This window comes from Peromyscus eremicus, chromosome X (assembly GCF_949786415.1).
Source record: "Peromyscus eremicus chromosome X, PerEre_H2_v1, whole genome shotgun sequence".
Taxonomy (NCBI): Eukaryota; Metazoa; Chordata; class Mammalia; order Rodentia; family Cricetidae; genus Peromyscus; species Peromyscus eremicus.
Window position 1 is genome coordinate 62,397,763 of NC_081439.1, and position 22,190 is coordinate 62,419,952.

The 22,190-nt window shown below is 41.6% G+C and overlaps 1 protein-coding gene across 1 annotated transcript; it reads left to right on the forward strand.

The window, feature by feature from the left end:
* The first annotated feature begins 4,775 nt into the window (after positions 1–4,775).
* Positions 4,776–6,770, forward strand: LOC131899522 (polycomb group RING finger protein 6-like). Its single transcript, XM_059251011.1, has one exon. The coding sequence runs from the start codon at positions 5,113–5,115 to the stop codon at positions 5,734–5,736; it is 624 nt and encodes a 207-aa protein (XP_059106994.1). The 5' UTR covers positions 4,776–5,112; the 3' UTR covers positions 5,737–6,770.
* Positions 6,771–22,190: the final 15,420 nt, after the last annotated feature.

Here is a 22,190-nt window from a genome sequence, read left to right on the forward strand (position 1 = left end):
GACCTGTAGGCTGAAAATGGATACCCTAACCTTGCAAAGTAACTTTGGGTAACTGTCCAGGCAGCCAAATATCTCTGTCGTTAGATAATATTACATCCTTCTGGTTCTTTGCTAGAGTTGAAGAACAGACAGTTATAGTCGCAGTTTTCCTTAGTTATGATAGAAAGTAAGTTAGGTGTAAAATTTTGGATTCACTAAGATAGGATAGATAATGCATTATTATTTCTGAATATGTTAACTACAAATGGACAGAATATTGTAAATGTAATTCTTACTTGTTTTGTTGTATATAGTTTTATTATGTTAAAGTTAAAAACTTTTATTTTTATTTAGACAAAAAGGGGGAAATGTTGGGGAATATTATTTTAAGATGTGTTACATTTGTTTATGCTGTGGAACATTTGCTTTAATTATGTAAAGAAGTGTTGCATTACTTTATGTTGCATTTGTTTAACTCTGTGAAGCTGTGTTACTTGGCCTGTCTAGAATATCTGATGGTCTAATAAAGAGCTGAACAGCCAATAGTGAGGCAGGAGAAAGGATAAGTGTGGTTGGCGGGCAGAGAGAATAAATAGAAGGAGAAATCTGGAAAGAAAAGAAGAAGGAACAAGAACAAGAAGAGGAAGACTTCAAGGGCCAGCCACCCAGTCAAACAGCTAGCCATGGAGTAAAAGTAAAAGTAAGATCACAGACAAAAGAAAAGGAAAAAGCCCAGAGGCAAAAGGTAGATGGGATAATTTAAGAAGAGCTGGCAAGAAACAAGCCAAGTTAAGGCCAAGCACTTATAATTAAGAATAAGCTTCTATGTGTGATTTATTTGGGAGTTGGGTGGTTGAACCCTCAAAAGAGCAGAGTAAAAACCCCCACCTACAACCCCCTTTACACTGAATAGATAGACTAAGTTAAAAAAAAAAACTTCTGAATAGTGAGGTGCAATTTACCTACAAGTGTTTTAGAACAGAAAAGATGAGTGTACCTGCTAAGTGGACAGGGCAGCACTTATGAGTGTTGTGACAACTATTATTGTTGATTTCCTATCCAGCTGGGCCTACTCTGCTGAGTAGGAGTAAAGTACACTCCAGAGACCCTTGTGTGTGGCCAGCCAAATGTCAGTGCGAGGTTCATACAAGACTAAGCACAGCCCCTTTCTAAAGATGCTGTGGCTATAACATCCTGAGTCCTCAGTTACCTTGGCTATGTTTCGGTTCTTTCTCACACCCAGTGGGAAACAGGAGATCACGTTACAGCAAACGAAGGTCCATGGTTCACAACTCTACCAAAAAATAAGAGAAAGAGAAGTCAGTAGAAGGAAATATTTTTGTTTATAGTTCTCCTAGAACTCAGAAGACTGAAATCCCCAGTCTCTTTCCACCTTACCTATAAAAGCATTATAATTTATAGGAAAGGTGAAAGAAAGGATATAAGCATTGTGTAGATTCATCAGGAAACCAAAACTATTAGAATTGACAGTCTCCTGGGAGATGAACTATGCCATTAGTGCCAAGGGTCCTGTGGGCTGGTGCCTAGTCACATTCCCAGCATAGAATTTTTCATAAAATGCTAATTTTGAGGGTTCCTATTACAATCACACCTTGGAACTCAGAGGCAGAATGCTTAATATAAATGAAAGAGAGAACATTTTATCTTATCTTGCCTACATTCCACATCATTTCACCCACACAAGAGATCCTGCAGCTCATTCAGAAATTTAAAGTGCCCTGTAAGGTGTCTCAAAGTAAAAAGTAAAAATGAGTATATAGTTCAGTGGTGGACGACTTGCTGAGCATGGACAAGACCCTAGATATATATATATGATATGTCATATATAAAACAAATTATACATAATAATCATACAACCCAACAACAAGGGGAGGGGGAGGTAAAGGGGAAAAGAAGAGCATAGGGAGGGAGAGAGAAAAGAGGATACAGAAGAGAGAGAAGAAAAGGGGGAGAGAGGGAGAGGAAGGGGAAAAGAGGAGCTCAAATAACAATTGGATTTCCAACCTTCCTCCATGGACTGTTCTTAACAACATATATTTCAAAACAGAAACTTCATATTTTCTAGAAGGAATTATTTTGGATGGATGTAATTTGCTACAGGAAAATATATTTAGTGCTCAAACAGAAATCTTTATTATTCCTAATGCAACATCACATGGAATCTAGCTCAATGCTCTAGGCAAACAGAATATTACTAGGGGAATGGCAAGATTGCCTAGAAGTTGTATGTTCTCTCTCCTGTACTCACAAGATAGAAGGAGAGAACCAATTCTCAAGTTTCCCTCTGACCTCTACAGTAGTACATGTCCACTTGTACACATATATATACACATTAAATAAATAAATAGATAGATAGTTAAATAAATGTAACATGCCTGTTACACTAGAAAAAAATATTTTGTTAGACTACAGCAGGATTTTAGTAGTTTTTATGAATCCTTTGAAAAGAAAAATTGAGTGAGGTTCCTTTAAAGCAGGCTGCAGACTTCCAGGCTGGCTTCGAACTCATGAGATCTGCCTTCCTCTGCTTCCCAAATGCTGGCATTAAAGGCATGTGCCACCACCGCCGCCGGTTTAGCTCTGAAATTTCCGACTGCTTTAGATGAACGGGTTCTCAGTCACCCCTGCAGATTCCTCACATTGGTTCAGCTAGCAGCCTCATTTCTCTCCTCTCCCCTCTGTCTCTCTGCTTAACTGGCCGATCTCTTTGCTTATTGCCACTTTGCCTTCCTATTTTGTGTGCTCAGCTTTCTCTTTGTGCTCAACACCCCTTTGCCTTGTGGTCTTACCTACCCTCGTCTCAGTTCAAATTGCCTGTCTTTTGGTCTTACCTCACCTCGGGGTCTCGCATTGACTGATGTCCCTGACTTCACCTTGTGCTGGTACCAGGCTTCCTGATCTTGACTTCCCTGGAGGTCTTTTCGCAGGACCCAGTTTCACATTCTAGTCTCTAGGCATAACTTCCTGGTCTCGCCCCCTCGTGCCACCTCGAGCCTCTAAGCGCCTCCCAGTCTCACGTTGCTTCACGAGAGCACCTCACTTCCTGATCTCGGGGTTCTTTTTCCCTGCCTCAACAACCAGTCTCACCTCGCAGACTCCAGGGTCTCATCTGGTCTGACTCTGGGGTCTCATCTGGCCTGAATCCGGGGTCTCATCTCACCTGACTCCGGGAACTCATCTCGACTGACTCCGGGGTCTCATCTCGCCTGACTCCGGGGACTCATCTGGCCTGAATCCGGGGTCTCATCTCGCCTGAATCCGGGGTCTCATCTCACCTGACTCCGGGAACTCATCTCGACTGACTCCGGGGTCTCATCTCGCCTGACTCCGGGGACTCATCTCACCTGACTCCGGGGTCTCATCTCACCTGACTCCAGGAACTCATCTCGCCTGACTCCAGGGACTCATCTGGCCTGAATCCGGGGGTCTCATCTCGCCTGAATCCGGGGTCTCATCTCACCTGACTCCGGGAACTCATCTCGACTGACTCCGGGGACTCATCTGGCCTGAATCCGGGGTCTCATCTCACCTTACTCCGGGAACTCATCTCGACTGACTCCGGGGTCTCATCTCGCCTGACTCCGGGCACTCATCTGGCCTGAATCCAGGGTCTCATCTGGCCTGAATCCGGGGTCTCATCTCACCTGACTCCGGGGTCTCATCTCACCTGACTCCAGGAACTCATCTCGCCTGACTCCAGGGACTCATCTGGCCTGAATCCGGGGTCTCATCTCGCCTGAATCCGGGGTCTCATCTCACCTGACTCCGGGGTCTCATCTCACCTGACTCCGGGAACTCATCTCGACTGACTCCAGGGACTCATCTGGCCTGAATCCGGGGTCTCAACTCACCTGACTCCGGGGTCTCATCTCGCCTGAATCCGGGGTCTCATCTGGCCTGACTCCAGGGTCTCATCTCGCCTGAATCAGGGGTCGCATCTCGCCTGAATCCGGGGTCTCATCTCACCTGACTCCGGGAACTCATCTCGACTGACTCCGGGGTCTCATCTCGCCTGACTCCGGGGACTCATCTCACCTGACTCCGGGGTCTCATCTCACCTGACTCCAGGAACTCATCTCGCCTGACTCCAGGGACTCATCTGGCCTGAATCCGGGGGTCTCATCTCGCCTGAATCCGGGGTCTCATCTCACCTGACTCTGGGAACTCATCTCGACTGACTCCGGGGTCTCATCTCGCCTGACTCCGGGCACTCATCTGGCCTGAATCCAGGGTCTCATCTGGCCTGAATCCGGGGTCTCATCTCACCTGACTCCGGGGTCTCATCTCACCTGACTCCAGGAACTCATCTCGCCTGACTCCAGGGACTCATCTGGCCTGAATCCGGGGTCTCATCTCGCCTGAATCCGGGGTCTCATCTCACCTGACTCCGGGAACTCATCTCGACTGACTCCGGGGTCTCAACTCACCTGACTCCGGGGTCTCAACTCACCTGACTCCGGGGTCTCATCTCGCCTGAATCCGGGGTCTCATCTGGCCTGACTCCAGGGTCTCATCTCGCCTGAATCCGGGGTCGCATCTCGCCTGAATCCGGGGTCTCATCTCACCTGACTCCGGGGTCTCATCTCACCTGACTCCGGGGTCTCATCTCGCCTGACTCCGGGAACTCATCTCGCCTGACTCCAGGGACTCAGACATCTCGCCTGAATCCGGGGTCTCAACTCACCTAACTCCGGGGTCTCATCTCGCCTGAATCCGGGGTCTCATCTCGCCTGACTCCTGAATCTGGGGTCTCATCTGGCCTGACTCCAGGGTCTCATCTGGCCTGACTCCAGGGTCTCATCTGGCCTGACTCTGGAGTCTCATCTGGCCTGAATCGGGGTCTCGCCTTGCCTGTCTTATCTTGGATTCTGACTTTGCCTCTCCTCATCTCCAGATATTGCCTTATTTCCTCGTCTTGCCTCGCCTCAACCCAGGATTTTGCAGGTGGTCTTGACTCAAGGTTTGGCCTCGCCTTGTCTCACCTAGAAGAAAAGATAATCTTTCCTTCTCTTCGGGTCTCACTCCAAGATCTCGATCTCTTTGTCTTGACATCTCAACCTATCTGTCGCCCCTGCCTTACTTCTCATCTCTGCCTTACCTCAAAATCTGGCCATGCCCTTGCCCAGTTTGTCCTCTGCCAGGCCAGCAGAGGAGAGCAGCCCAGAGGTCCAAGAGGGCAGTCTGGGTGCTGCCAAAGCAGAGGGAGCAGAGAAGGCCTTGTGGCCTGCACGCCAGAACTTGCCCTCTGCAATCACCACAGCACCTCCAGCTGCCAAGGATGACCAGTCCACCATTGGGGAGGTGGGGACTCAGAAATGCCTGGCATCCAAGCCTCCTAAGAGTGGAAAGAAGAAGGCAGCGGTGGAATCTGACCAGAAGAACCTCGTTCCTCTCTCGGAGCTGACTCCGTACATCTCCTGTTCTGTTTGCAAAGGCTATTTAATAGATGCAACAACCATTACAGAATGTCTTCATGCCTTCTGTAAAAGTTGCATCATAAAACATTTTGAACTTAGCAACAGATGTCCAAAATGCAACATTGTAGTGCACGAGGCCAAACCTCATAATCACCTGAGGTCGGATCCACAATTACAAACCATAGTGTACAAATTAGTGGCAGGTCTAGAGGAAAAAGAAAAAAAGCAAAGGCAAGAATTCTATAAAGGAAATTATTTGGAAACACCAAAACCTGATGCTGTTCCACAGCCAGGCCCTTCAAGCGAAGGGAACAACTAAGGAGTTATAGAATAGTGCCTTAGTTCACATGAACCTGATATTTCTTTAGTACTGGGTTCTATGGGCACTAATGCAGACACTGAGCATTTTAAACCACTGAAAATGAAGTTTGTGCAAATCTCAAGAAATACAACCATTGGACAGATAGAAAAATTTCTCAAAAGAAAAATGGGCCTTGTTGAAGCTTATCGGGTAGATATCACATGTGGTGGTCAGTTGCTGAAGGACTTTCAAACTCTACAAGAAGTCCAGTGTACAGTAGGGGATGCTGGGATGCAGGGTGGTCTGTTAGTCCTTTATTACAGTATTGTGCTTTCTCCTCTGAACATGACTTGTTATGAAGGGACAGAAAATAAGGCCTCTGCAGAACTGCATCTTACTGAAGAGTTCTAGAAAACATGGAATCATTAGACTTTGAACTGTTTCTAACACACCTGTATCCTGCACCTGGCATCCTAGCATTTATAGGTACAGCTTAGGACAATGGAATGCATCCATTTCACTACAAACCGTAGAAAGCACTCACAGCTTGAGAAAAATATCGAATGTCAAATTTTTAAGTTCTTTATGGTTTGGAATACTTCAAAGTTGTTTTTTTGCTAACTGTCCTTAAGAAAAGTTGTTTATAGTTTCCTCCACTGTTGAACTGGCTGTGAGTTGAACAATCCATGCTACATTTTTCTCTCATCACAGGCCCAAATCAGGGACAAACCAGCCATGGGTTTAAACTTTTAAAACAGCCAAAATGTACGTTCTTAAGTTAATTATTTCACTTGTTTGTTGCGCTATTAGAAGGCTAAGTAACTTCTCATTCAGATTGGTTGTTGAAATTTTCCTCTGTGGGACGGCATCAGGTGGTTTTCCTTTTGGAAAATGAAGTTTGCCTTCGACATGGATATTCAAAGCCAGTCTTTGTTAAATTGCACAGTAAACTTGCTGTCAAAGGCCAAAATTATTGGCTATATTTTTATGTTCTCGTTATATTTTGAACTTAGCATTTTTACAACTAGCAACCCTCCTGAAGAGATGCTATTCAGTTCTAAAAGGTATGAATTGTTTTGTGTAAAGAGACTGTCTCCTATAGGGTGTACGGGTTGAGCCATAGACCTTCAGTGTAGTAGCACATTTTAACATGTCTTAAAATAAGAGGTGTATCTTTGTGATTTTTACACACCATAGTTATTATCAGTGGTGGTTGATACCTTGTAATGACACCACTTCTGAAATGGAAAAGTTGAGGTGAATCCGGAAAGTTACAGAATATTTACTTAGTGTTTCTTCAGTAGATCAGCTTCATTGATTGAATATTTAAAGCTGAATTTTCTATTATTTTGTTTCACTGGGTTAAAAATAAGAGTGTTTGAAAGTTCACTATAATCATGAGGCTTCAAATTTAAACATTATATTGCCCCAAATTAACAACCTGGTGCTTCTAAAAGATATTTGCAAGATCTGTTTCATACAAAAACTTTAAATTTGGTTAGGAATGGCAATTGTAAAGAATTTGTGAAGTAGTTTGACATAGTGGCACATACCTGTATTCTAAGCACTTTGGAAAGAGTAAAGAAGATGAGGATCATGATCCTCTTCAACTATATAGAGAGGTGGCATTCTCTATATTAAGAACTTTTAGGCCTACCCGTCAGGAGGTTCTAAGTCATTTGGAGTATTGCTTACAAGGAAATTGTGCCTCTTACTCCTCTGGATCTGAGTTGAACACTCCATGCTATGTTGTTGCCTCACCATAGGCCCAAATCATGGACCAACAAGCCATGGGTTTGAACCTCTGAAACAGTGAGCCATAATGGACATTGTTAAGTTAATTATTTCACTTCTTTGTTGCAATAATAGAAGGCTAAGTAAGTTCATAGGCTTATATTTATAAGTGATGCTGAGTCACCAGTGGGTGAATTGTAGTGGATTCTGGTTATAATTGCATGCTGTTGTAGTTTCCATTTTAAATGTAAACTGGCCTCTCTCAGTCATTAGTAGTAACCTTATACAATTTTTACCTCTGTCTCCTTCCAGGTTTTCAGTGTAATCCATCTAGATAGCTGCTTGATGCAACAATACCCTGGTGACTACCTCCCTCTGGGACAGCTTGCAAGCTGTTGGGCTAACCCGAAGACCTCCATACCTGGCATCCACTGTGCACATAAGTCATAGGAAGAGCCTCTCAGTCACAGTGTGAAACCGTAGTTGGTGCCCATTTAGTGTTGTTGCTCTTTTGTACTGTTTCCTGTCCACTGGTTGAGCAGTTGATCACATGTGCTTTGCTACTGCTTTTCTTTAAGATTTGAGGTAAAAGATTCTGTTGTTTCACGTGTATGGCTGTCTGTGTTTTGTTTTTTTGCACTTCATTTTCTGTGTCATGATTGACTGATACACTGCACAGTAACTCTCTTAGACAGTGGCTTTCTTAGTAAAAAAATAAACCAGCACTCAAACAAGAGTCACAGACTATTTTCCACAACCAAATACCCTGGAGCTCTATCAAGGCAGGGCTAAGACCCAAGGATTTCCAGTGTTCATATCCCAGTGAGGATGTCCACATGGTACTGTTGGTCATTTTGAAACGGAGCTACTAATACAGTCAACTGAGTCCACTTTCAAGGCTCCGTCTGTGCTCCAATGGTTTGTTCCAGAGAGACAGAAGGGAAAGGGTAAGCTCCAGTGAGCAGCTGTCAGGTAGATACTGGGCAGGTATAAGGACTGGCAGATTGCAAGAGAGGGACTCACATTCCAACCACCCACTAACTTGGTGAGGCGGTAGATGAGGCTGGAATTTTCAGCCTGTCTCATTCACTAGGGAGATAAGAATCCTCACAGGCCACGGTGGCACTGCCCTTGCCCCTGTGTCCCTTCATGTTCTGACCTTTTCCCCTATGGCTTCTAGAGCAAAATGACAAAAGACTTAATGGTTCCCATTAAAGACAGAAATGTCTTCACATCTGCCCCTGGGAGCCTGACGTTAGAGAATGGAACTGCAGGGTGCTCAGGAGCTCTAGGGACCTTGCACAAGGATCCGGCCCTCCTTGTTTAGGGATGGTTTGATCTAAGCCAGATGAGATCCACTGGGTCCCCCTGGAGAAGGCAGTGGCCGCCTAGCATTGGGTACCATGGAACCCTCAAATGGAGGCCACCACTCACTGGAGGAGTCCGTGGAAACCCTAGGAAGTTGTTGGGTGAGCATCCCAACACAGAGGAAATATTCTTTAAAGCCACTTACATGCAGAAGCTACTCTAAAGATTTTGCCTTAAAAGGATGGAGGAAGGTAATTCTGGTTTTTTAATTCTGTCCTTTGGGAGGAAGGGTTACAGGAAGACTCTGGCCTGCAGGAACCAGGTAACTTGCTCTCCTGATTTTCCTCTTAGGAACCAGGAAGATCAAGGAAAACCTGCAACTTTGAGGGTAAAAGTCGGGAGTGGGGGATAAGGGACACACCAGCAACTTACAGCACCTATGAACCTAAAGGAAATAATAGCAAAAGAAAAAAATCCTGCTTCTCTGGTGGCCTCATGTCCAAGGGCAAAAATGATGAATTTTTAACTTTAATTACTGAGCAAATGCCACACGTAGGGAACACAGTGTTCCTCCAGATTACTTGCCAATTTATAAGTGTTAGGTCACAAAGGTCACAAAAATTTGGTAATGCTGCTGACAATGTCTTAAGGTGATGGGCCCAACCCAGTCTGGATTTTTTTTTTTTTTTTTTTTTTTTTTTTTTTAGTTTTTTGAGACAGGGTTTCTCTGTGTAGTTTTGGTGCCTGTCCTGGATCTCACTCTGTAAACCAGGCTGGCTCGAACTCACAGAGATCTGCCTGGCTCTGCCTCCCGAGTGCTGGGATTAAAATTGTGCACCACTACCACCTGGCTTCCTAGGCCGGATTCTTATCAGGCAAATGAAACAAAACCGAAGCTCAGCATCCCTCAGAAATCTAGTGATGTGGGTTTCTGTTTGTCAGTAATGCCACCCTTCTCTCCCCCAACAGTGAACTGCCACAAGCAAAATACACATAGCTCCTGATTAAAAGACCCCAACCCCACTGACTATCATGTAAAGTCCATTTTCTCTCCCACTGAGCTTCTGCTCTCCACGCTCATGCTGGTAGCCCAGCAGTTTTTCCCCCAGTAAACTTTGCTTCTACCCACGGAGTGGTCTAGTTCAGAGGTTTGACTCTACCTTGCTTACAATAAACAAACCACTAGAGAAGACAAATGGGAAGCCAATATCATAAACATAAACATTTTAATACTAACAAATTATCCTCATATCTATAATATAGAAGTAAAATTTCAAGAATTTATATACTTGGATTCCACTGGAAATTTATTTAGTGAAGCATAAAAAATTTTAAAAGCATCCATTGTGTTTTCTAAATGTACAATATACATTATAGCTTAATGTTAACAGTTATTCAGCTGTACCATCAGTGAGGTCAGTTTTGTTATAACTGGGCAAAATTTAAAGCTTGTGCTGCCTCTAATATTTGAGATAAATAAATGTAATACAGAGAGAATGCAATGCCTGCCCGTCTTGAGTAAAGTGCGCTGTCCTAGTATATACTCATGTGAAATGTTCTCTCAAAGATAAAGATGCACTGATAGAGTAAAAATAATGTGATTTTGCCACTTACAAACTGGCTTAATAAAATAGGATCCCATAATCCTTCAATTAAGATTGTGAATGTAGCTCATTGTAAATAAAGCTATCTTTCATTAGTTTATTAGTTTAAAAGTAATAAAAGCCTGTTGAATAAGGTTAACTATCCAACTAGTTCTCCATCTATACACATGCCTACCTATAATAAATACAGCAAATAGTGCCTCTTAACAACTGCTGACATATGTGGAGGAGTCTGTACCCACTATTCAATATCACTGGCGTTAGTGACACTATTAGTCATAAATATCTAGTAAATATCTTCCTTTTACAAATTTGCCTAACCTGCTCTGTCCAGTGCCTCTTTCAACAGTTTTCCTGTTGCAGCTTGCTGTACGTCCAAAAAGACAGCCCACCTTTTCTAGGATGTCCATAATGTACGTCCTGAAGCCTTATCATCAGACACAATCATTTCATATAGGGTCCTGAGGACATTTGCTTTTCTCCAGGGATACAGCTATGGCATTCCATTCATGGTGAATTCTTCCAAGAGGATTCCCCTGACACACTCAGTGAGGAGACTTCTGAGGAGATTAGCAAACCACAGAAATTAGAAATGCCTGTCCAACCACACTGGGCTCTGCAGAGTGCTCAGGAGGTCTCACAAATACGTTGCCCTCTCTGCTCTAATGGTGCCTGTCCAGACCAAGGTGAGGTTTATTAGGCCACTGGACAGTGGGAGATGGCTGCCAGACAAGGTAGCTGCTGAACCTCACTCCCGCCCCCACCCTCCGCTGCTTCAGGTAACTTCAAATGCAAAAAATAGAAAGGGGACTGAACTTGAATTTCAAACACCAGGTCTGGGAAGAACAATCTGAGCCCTAGGTTACTTGTTAATTTATATTCACCCCTACATAAAATAAATCACATACATCTATAATATTTAAATATATTATGGAGAGTGTATATTTTATGATATGTAACTAAATAAAAGCTATTTTCCATAATTAGATGCCATGGTAAACTCAAAATCTGCACACTAATTTGCATACTAAGCTGCATTTGGTCATGCCCATCTATAGGGCCACCTATTCAGGAAGCTGAAGCTAGATCATTTGAAGCCAGAGTTTATGATATTTCAAAACTTCTAACCTCAAAGTAAAAAAACTATATAATTAAGAAGTATGTAACAAAATAATTTTGGTACTGACTGGTGTTTGAGCCTCTATAACACATTGCAACTGTAAGTTTCTAAGTGCATCAACTCACAAAATTCATGGGGCTAATTATAGAAAGGATCAAATTATAGTATCTGGGCATCCCACTAAACTTAAAGACATTTGCCCCAATAATCCTTAAAAGTTAACTAAACAGCTGTGGAGCCTGCATGGGACTGGACATAGGCCCTCTGCATAAGAGAGACAGTTGTGTAGCTTGGTCTGTTTGAGGGGCCCCTGGCAGTGGGATCAGGATCTATCCCTGGTGCATGAGCTGGTTTTTTTGGAGCCCATTGCCTATAGTGGGACACCTTGCACAGCCTTGATGCAGGGGGAGGGGCTTGGTCCTGCCTCAACTGAATGTACCAGGCTCTGCCTACTCCCCATGGGCCTTACCTTTTTGGAGGAGGGGATGGGGGTTGGGGAGGGAAGGCCAGGGTGGGGGAGTGGGAAGAAGGATGAGAGGGGGATCTGTGGTTGGTATGTAAAACGCATAAAAAACTTCTTAATAAAGAAAAAAGTTAACTAAATATAATATAGACACAAATAGCTTAGCACGGTGTCTCACGCCTATAAATTACCTTCACTTGAGAGACTGAGGAAGGAGTGCTGTAGAAAATGTGAATCCAACTTTGGTCACACTGTGTCAAAAAAAAGTGTTTAGACCAGTGTGGTATCATATACCTATAATTCAAGAACTTGGTAAGTAGAAGAAGGAGGAGGATCATGAGTTCAAGGTCATCCTAGGCTATATAGTAAGTTCCACATCAGTCTGGGCTACAGAAAGACCTGTCTTAAAATACCAAAGAAAAATGGTTTACGTTGAGGCTGGGTGTATAAATCAGTGCCCTGAAGCCTGACTACCCATGACAAATGTTATTAAAATTACTAGTTCTCTTCAACTAACAAGCAGCAACCATCTTGTTCTATTATCTTTTGCTAACCGGTTCTGTTCAGAGGTCTCTCAACAGCCTTTGCGCATCACATCAGCACAGGCTGCAAAGGTACCCCTCACAGCTTCTCAGTCCTTCCATGAGGTACAGCAGCGGTGTTGCAGTCACAAAATGTATGCACATTAGTGTTGAACAACATCTACTTTTCTAAGGGAATGCAGGTAGCATATTACATTAATGACAACATCTTCCAAGGAGGTTCATCTGATACACTCACCAAGTACATTCAAATCTAACATCTTTCAGAAACTTTTGAGTTTCGAAGGCAACATATTTATTTACACAGTTTACTTATTTTTTTAGAAAAGGGATCAATGGTCATTGTACATAGGGCTGTAAGGTAAAACTTGACAGTAATGTCTTTGATAATTTTGTATCCAAAAGTCTCTCGACCACACATAATGGTCATTATTTGCTTCAAACCCCTCTATAAAAGAAATCACCCTCTTGATATCATGCCATTTAACATTCAAAAGGTGACTGGCTGTTTATCCAGCCCCTCTCAGCACCAGAGGCTCATACAGAATTTGAGCACACAACACTCCATATACAGCTGACCATTATGCTTTGGGCCATGGAAAAGCACCTCATTATCTTGAGATTGCTAGTGAGGCATCCTTACAACAGGGGAATAAAACCAAGGCCTGCTGATAATATTCCACCTGCACAACAGGGTGCCTTCCCTATCTTCGGTACCTTGCCAATGGATGATGTCCTCCTCCCTCTGATACTGAAACTACCAGAAAAATCCACGGAATTAATGACATGAAAAATACTAGGAGTTCATAGAATATGAACTGGGCAATACCAACTACAGTTTGTGGTGGTACTTGATAGAATATTTCTGTCTTCCATCCCTCAGGCAGGATGTCCATAATAAAGGATGGGGCTAGAGAAGACACTATGCTCAGCATCAGACAGTTATCTTAGCACAAGATAACTTGGTCAACAAATGCTTCCATCTACACATGTAATATCACCTTTTAACCTAGGGATTTAAAAGCATTCACTTTAAGGTCAGACAGATTCTGAGTCTCCTGCCTCACAGATACCTAAATATAAAGTATAACCAGACAAGCATTCTAAGGCCACAACACAAGGGTCACCAGGACAGTATAAACATTACTGTTAGTAACCGTTTCACGTATTTCCTGATAATAACCAAGTCACACATCTCCCTTCTCAGGAGTACTCAGTGTCTCACTGTTAATAGGGTATCCCATGTAGGCTAGTGGTGTAGTTCATTGGCAGACTGCTTGCCTATCATGCACAAGACCCCAGATTTAATCCCCGAAACCACAAATGATCATCGCATAGAACTTTCTTGTAACAGCTTTTTCTCAGATAGGTGGTTAAAATGAGAGTGATCCTTAGTGGTTTTGTCAAATAACTTAGTCCTTCCAAGTTCCAGTCAGTCAAATGGCTATGTAAATGGATCCTCTTTTTTGTCCCGGTTCTTTTTTCTCTTTGTTACTTTTTTTTAACTTGTATTGATTCTTTGTGGATTTCACATCATGCATACTGATCCCTGTCCCCTTGCATCTGCCCTCTGCCCAGGCAACCTCCCCTGAAAACAAAACAAAACTTAAAAGAAAAACCAAAAAAAAAAAAAACCAAAACACAGAGAGAGAGAGAGAGAGACAGAGAGAGACAGAGAGAGAGAGAGACAGAGAGACAGAGAGACAGAGAGAAACAGAGAGAGAGACAGAGAGAGAGAGACAGACAGAGAGAGAGAGAGAGAGAGAGAGAGAGAGAGAGAGAGAGAGAGAGAGAGAATCTCGTTGCAAGTGTTCGTTGCAGTGAGTCATTGGTCTGGCTCGAGACCTCTGGCTTCTGCTACACCACCACCACCCTCACTGAGACTCCTCTTGTATATCCTGTTGTTGTTCTGTGTCATGGAGATCCTGCTGTTTTGGATCTGTAGGTTCATCCCCTTAACATGCTCCAACATTCATAGATGAGGTGGATGCCAGGGTGGGCCAACCCATAGGCCTGGTTCTAGGACTGGATGATAGCTGGGCTGGTCAACTCGCCAGCTTTCCTCATCGTCACTACCGTGGCTAGCTCATCCAGTGCAGCCTACAGTAAGGTTGCCCAAGTTCTTAATTCTCTTTTAACTCAACTCTTGGCTATTATCACAACTCATACGAACTCCAAATACTTCTCCATCACCCTTGCCTGTATTTAAAGGGAGATCATCTCAATGTATATAATAACTCATTATACAAATGATTTCAATAAGACCTCCCCCCATATTTAGAGCATATTATTCTATTTTTGCTTTTATTGGTATTTTTCCCTTACATATTTTAATTTGTTTTTCTATGCTTTGCATATTGATATCTCCACTATGATGTCTTGTGGAGAGGTTCTTCTGTCATATATAGTTGGGGTTCTAAACGTTTCTTGTGTTTGCATGTCCATTTCTTTATCTAAGGTTGGGAAACTATCTGCTATAATTTTATTGAATAAATTGCTTATGCCTTTAGACTTTATCTTACCTCATCCTACCCTGTGGATTTTTAGGTTTTGTCTCTTGAAGATATTCTAGAGTTCCTAGAAGTTTTGATTGTGTACATTATTTTTTAAAGAGCAAAGAGCCAGCTATTTATTGTACTACATACCTGCAATCCCAGCATTTGGGAGGTAGAGACAAGATGAGGAATTCATGGCAAGCCTGGGCAGCATAAGAATTTGTCTCAAAATAAAAAGTAAAACATAAGTTCTATAATCATTTAAATAAGCAGCATGAGATAAGAGTGTTTCTACATTAGCCTATAATCAGACCCTGAAATTTACTAATCATTATGTAATAATATCTCAATTGTGTTTGTTGGTCACAGAGGCCCTGGTGAAGTTGTGAGTTGTAGTGTTCCTATTAGACTGACCTGAAGGCATGTAAGTCTCAACTTTGGCCAGATCTGATTTAGACCATGAGAATACTATTTGTTTATTTTTTCTACTATCATTTATGTTTGAAGATCAATGATAAATTTACTCAGTGTTTGCTTGTCTTACAAAGATTTCATTTCTTCCTTTCTGAAGAACATTTTAGCTGGGTATTGTATTCTTGGTTTGGAGGAGTCTCTCTCTCTCTCTCTCTCTCTCTCTCTCTCTCTCTCTCTCTCTCTCTCTCTCTTTCTCTGTGTGTGTGTGTGTGGTGTGTGTGTGTGTGTGTGAGTATGTGTTTCTCTTTCAACATTGTAAGTGTGTCATCCCACTCTGTTCTTTCCTGTATGGTTTCTGCTGACAAACGTCAAATGTTATAAATCTAATGGAAATATTGTTATAAGTCATTTTATTTTTTTTTCTCTTGCTATTCTTATAACTATTGTTTTATATGGACATTTGGCAGTTTTAATGTAAAGTACCTCAAAAGAGCCTTTTTGGTTGAATCAATATGCTCTCTTTCCAAGATCCTCAATCTTGATGTCCAGATCTTTCCAAATTGGAAAACAAATTATACTTATTTTTTATTTCATTAAATGGGTTTTATTCCATCAGCTGAATATTTGAATATTATTTTGTTATTTAATTTCATGCTATTCCATCAGTCTTTCCTTTTTCTTTTGCTCGTTTTTCTCTTTTTCAAGCTAGATTATTTTAAAAGACCAATCTTCAAACTCAAGTGTTTTTTCTTCTGCCCGATTCAGTCTATTTCAGGAGTTTTCACTTGTATTCTTATGTCTTATATGGAGTTCTTTACCCCCTAAGATTTTTCTTTATTTTGCTTTCTCATATTCTCTCTCTCTCTCTCTCTCTCTCTCTCTCTCTCTCTCTCTCTCTCTCTCCCCAGATCATCTTATTAAATTGTTCTGTAATTTCATTGACTTGTATGCATCTTCTGGTATCTCACTGAGTTTCCTCAAAAATCACTATTTTTAATTATTGTTTTCCCAAAGATATCATATTGCCTTATGTCCATACACTGATATTTGTGTATCTCAGGTATTAACTGCCTATATCAATTTTATATGATGGTTTTCATAGCAAAGTATTTCTCTCAGATATGTGTCTCATGATGTTAGTTGAGTAGGCCATATAGATTTTGGTTCCAGATAGTTGTATAGTATTTGTATGCCTTCTTCAATTCCAATGAATATAAGCCACGCCTTAATGTGTCACAGTGGCTGAAGCTTTGGTGTTTTGTGGGATATCTCCACCAGCTTGGATGAAGTTCCTGTAAGCAGAGTGGTGAACTTTCCTGCTGCTGTAGATGAACTCATCATTTTGTGCTCTTTTCTCAGGATAAGACCACTCTGAATGACTTGAATAGGTGGTATAATTCATGACACCATGGAGACAACATACCTATCAGATTATAAGAGCTGTGCAGGGATGGATACAACGTGACACATCTTGTGAATATGGTGAAACATGCTTGGTAGTAAGGGTGGCACCTATATATATCTGATTGTGACACAGAATCCAGATGACTCCAATACACTAGGACAGACTATCCATCATTGTCCATAGACAGTGTGCATGCCTTCATACAAACTTGGATGGCTAACATTGCAGGTAAATCTGCCCAGATGCTTCCAAGGTGAAGGGTAGAGAAGCAGAGATATCTAAGAATATCACGAGACTACAAGAGTGTATATAAGCAGTTTACTGATGATAAGAGAGGATAAGAAGGCCCGTCCAGATTGTTTATAGGGACAGAAGTGTAGTGCTTCTGGAGACATTCACTTGGATGCTCCTTAAGACCCCAGGTAAGTGAGATCTCAAGACAGCTATGTATAGCAGTGTATTAGTTCCTTTGATAAGACATCATGACCAAGGAAACTTATAGAAGAGTTTCTTTAAGCTTACTGTTGCAGAGACATAAAAGTCCACATTGGCCAGGGGGAAGCATGGCAGCAAGAGACATGAATGACAGCAGGAACAGAAAAGTGAAAGCTTATATCTCAGCCATGCACATGAAGCAGAGAGAAAGGGCTAACTGGAAGTTGTAAGAGGACTTTTAGCTCACAAGCCCGCCCTCCAGTGACATACTTCCTCAGGAAAGACTTCTTGTAAGCCTCCTTAAACAGCACCACCAACTAAGGACCGAGTATTCAAATACCAGAGACTATAGGGACCATCCTCATTCAAACCACTATAAGCAAGAACTTGGGTAAAGGAACATAGAATTTTGTCTTAGAACTTGCTAGATGGAAATGCATCTAGCAAAGTGTGACTCTGGCTTCCCACCAAACACAATTCAGGGCCTGTGCAACTTATAGTCTTCTCCACAGAAAATAGTCCAGCTGATCCTGGTATAGGTGGGGACTATTGTGTGTTGTGGGATGTCTTTCCATATGCTGTGAATATATGTTGTTCCCATTGGTTAGTAACTAAGCTGCTTTGGCCTATAGCAAGGCAGCTTAGAGGCAGGTGAGAAATCCAAGGAAAGAGACAGGAAAAAGAAAGGCAGAGATGAGAGAGACGCCAGCCTGCCACCCAAGGAACAACATGCCAGCAGACCAGTAAGCCACAGAGCATGTGGCAAAACATAGATTAATAGAAATGAGTTAATTTAAGATATAAAAGCTAGCTAGCAAGAGGCCTGCCATAGGCCATACAGTTTGTAAATAATATTAAGCCTCTGAATGATTATTTTATAAGCGGCTATGGGACTGTGGGACTGGCAGGGGCTGGCGGGACTGGTGGGACCAGAAAAACCTTCCGGCTACAATTGTGGCTTCCTGTTTACCCCTTCTATGCCATTTGAAGTTCCTCTTTATTCAAGTCTCATTTACAATCTAAAGTTAAGATGATAGGTTCTATGTACTTAATTCCAATCTTTATAAGATCATTATGAATTCTGTGCTGTATAATATTCCTGCTAAAACTCTACTACCTTCTACTATAATAGTGATGTCTTGGCAAAACATGCCCACTAGTGTAATATTGGCATGAATTTTATAAAAATAAGCAGTCAATTTCTGATTCAATTTAAGGCCTAATCCACAAGATGTAACATATGTCAGCACCATTAATGGGGCCATGAGCCTGTGGCTGGGTAGGACATAGGCCTTAGGGAAGAGCCAACTACTTTTATTTTTCTAAATGGATACAGTATTAAACCAAACTCGTAAGGACTTATAGCTACATCCATAGATCAGTACATCCTTAATCCTCATCAGAGAAGTTTGTTTTTGTAGTGGATGATGATTGACACTGAGACCCAAAACTAGTCTGTAGCTGGAGAATTTTTCTCCAGCTCCTACCAAGTCCCGCCAGTCCCAGAGTCCACTTATAAAATAAACACACAGACTCTTACATTATTTAAACTGCTTGGCCATTAGCTCAGGCCTATCATTGTCTAGCTCTTACTCTTATACTAGTCCATATGCAGAGAAAAAGAGACTATTGAGACCGGGAATGATAACACATGCCTTTAATCCCAGCACTTGGGAGACAGAGGCAGGTGAAGCTCTAAGAGTTCCAGGACATCCTGGTCTACATAGTGGGTTTCAGACAAGCAATGCTATATTGTTAGACCCTGTTTCAAAATATTTGAGAGAAAGAGGGGGGAGAGAGAAAGAGTGAGAGAGGCTATTAGTGAGACTGATATATAAGAGAGAATAATATATCAAGTAATCAAGACTCAATGATCATTGTGAAAGAAGGAGGGAGAGAAAAGATTGTAAGAGCCAGAAGGTATTGGACACCTATGAGGAAACAATACTTTCTGGACACAACAGGAAGCTGTACATAGAAACCCATAGTAGCTGTAATTGCATGCACATGATCTGCAAAAGACCAAGCCAGACAAAATCATAGCTTGGATTAGAGACATGGTTACAAAATCCCACCCTTAGCTGAGGAGTTACTGGCAATATGGAGAATTCCTTCTAGAATAGGGAGAGTCAGTTTTCTTGGAATATGCAACACCTGAGAAGCTACATGTCTCCCATATAGTCCCACGCCCATATACATGCTGATAGCACTAAATGGACTCTGTATGTTTTTCAAATGGCCTTCGTTGTTAGTTTTCCCTCCTCATATTCCCACCTTTATCCTTCTCTCCCATCCCTCTCTCTATTGAATCCTGCACATTATAGGAAGAAAGAGGTGATCATCAGTCTCATCTAGCTACAAACCCTGTGACCTACAATACTGACTTATCTGCAAGATGTCCTGGTGCAATAGTGGCACAAATGTTATGGGAGTAACCAACCACTTTCTTCTTAGTTAAGACACACTCCAAAAGGTGAAACTCCATATATAGCATTGCTAAAGTGGCCAAGAACCTGAGACTAGGTAGGTCATGAGCGCTAAGGGAAAACCAACTACTGATATTCTACAAAAGAAACAGCAATTATGACTCCTAGGGGTATATTGTACACCACTTATCCCTAATCAGAGGAGCTTCTTCTTACAGTAGATAGTAATTAACACAGACGTCCATAACTGGACAATGTACAGAATGTGAGAGACTTTGGAGCAATCAGCCCTAAATGAGGTACCTTTATCTAACCCCCTCCTTCAGTGCTCAGGGATCTATGTGGATGAGGAGGCAGAAATATTGTAAAAACCAGTGGTAATAGATGACTCCAAAGAAAATAAGAGAATTGGAGCACATATAAACTCAGAGACTGTGGCTGCATGCACAAGACCTTTACAAGTTAATCCAGGCAGGGTCTCAGCACTGAGAGGGGGAAGTAGACACAGAGTACCATCCCTAATCAAGAAGCTATTTGCAACCGATACCTTCTAAAAAAGGGAAAAACAGTTTCACCAATGTAGTGTCAGTGGGTAAATCAACCACACCAGAAGGCCATGCCCTATGTCTAGGAGTGGTTGACCATCTTATAATGAACTCAATGACTTTTTAAATGGACTTTTTTGTTTTATTTTGTTTGGGCATTTGTTTGTTTGTTTTATTGGTCTTTTACTTGTTTGTTTTAATTTCCCTTTTTGTGATTCTGTGGAATTTTTTGTTTTGGGGCATTTTATTGTCTGTTTTTGTGAAAGAGAAAAAGCATAAAATTGGATGGGGAGGGAGGTAGAAAGGATTTGGGAGGAATGGGGGAGAGGAAAACATGATCAAAATATATTGCATGAATTTTTAAATGAAAATAAATGAATTTTAAAAAGAATACGTGAAATTTGGAGGAAATAGTGGTGAGAGGGATAGAGAAGGAGATGTAGGGGAGGGAATAGGAATTAGACATGATCAAAACACATTATAAGCATTATGCTGGCTAGTTTTTAGTCAGTTTGACAAAGCGATAGTCATCTGAGAAGGGAACCTCAATTGAAGAAATGCTTCTAGAATGTCAAGCTGTAAACAAATAAGCTCATAGGGCATATTCTTAATTAGTGAATGATGGGGGTGGGTCCAGGCAATTGTGGGTGTTGCTACCCATAGGTTGTTGGTCCTGGGTTCTATAAGAAAGCAGGCTGAGCAAGCCATGAGGAGCAAGTCAGTAAGCAGCACTCCTCCATGGTCTCTGAATCAACTCCCACTTCCAGGTTACTTCCCTGATTTCCCTCAATGGATTGTGACTCAGCATATGTAAACCAAATAAAGTCTTTCCTACCCAACTTCTTTTGGTTATGATGTTTCATCTCAGCAATACTAACTCTAAATAAGTATGCATGGAATTCTCAAACAGTAACAGGAAAAAAACTTTTAAATGTTCCCAATCTTCAGATATTCCAGAGGTGAGAGATGGAAAGACTTTCTTTCAGTTTTGAAAATTTTCCCCTTACGACCTTTATGTTTGTACCATATATTTTTGGGTTCTTCAAGAATTGTAATGATCATCCTTCTTGGTATTCATGAAAATGTACTGCCAATCACAGAAATCAGCTGTCTTTCAATTTCACCTTGTTTCCCAAATGTAATATGTAGCTCCTAACTAAAAGCTGCTTAATTTCCTTGTTTGAGAAAACATATATACAAAATTAAATAACTATACAGATGATTAGTAGTTATCATTTCTGTAATACAAGTAGCACCAAGAAGTAGGATGAATCAACCAGAACTTTCAGAAATATAATCCAGGGGAAGGATGACAAATACTCTCATGTTATCAGTGAAAGCACCAAACACTGGCAATGTTCTGTCTTTGAAACAGATGTTGCCTTATTTGGATTACATTGTGGAGCATTTATACTCCATGGCTCTGTCAAATGCAATTAAGAAGGGGTGACTTTAGAAAACCATAGAAACAGTGTTTGAATAGCTATAACCAAGGAAACTGTTAACTGACAAGGTTCTATGTAAAGATGGAACACCACCTTTCAGTTGAAAGAACTGAACTTCAATGAACAGACAGTGGGACAGTCAATGAAAAGGAAAATTCTAAAAGCAGTAAAAAAACATATTCCAGCAATCAGTGGAGGCTCCTGGCTGTTTATGGTATCAAATAGAGATACGATGACCAAAATCCTAATGAGATGAGCAAAACGTAGAGCCGTCTATGGCATGGACTTGAGACTACAACTAAAGTACTCAAGTCACTAAATGAACAAGGTGCAAATAGCAACCAAGAACTGCAAACCCCAAATGGAGAGATGTCAGGATCTGAACTTGTTTCAATATGCTTTATCAATGTCTATTTCCCTCCAAATATTTGAAACATGAAACAGGGAATACTGGGCTACACTTTAAATAACAAATGTAGTCGATAGAAAGTGATTTAAAGACAATCTAAGCATATACATAATTAAAACAGTTATAA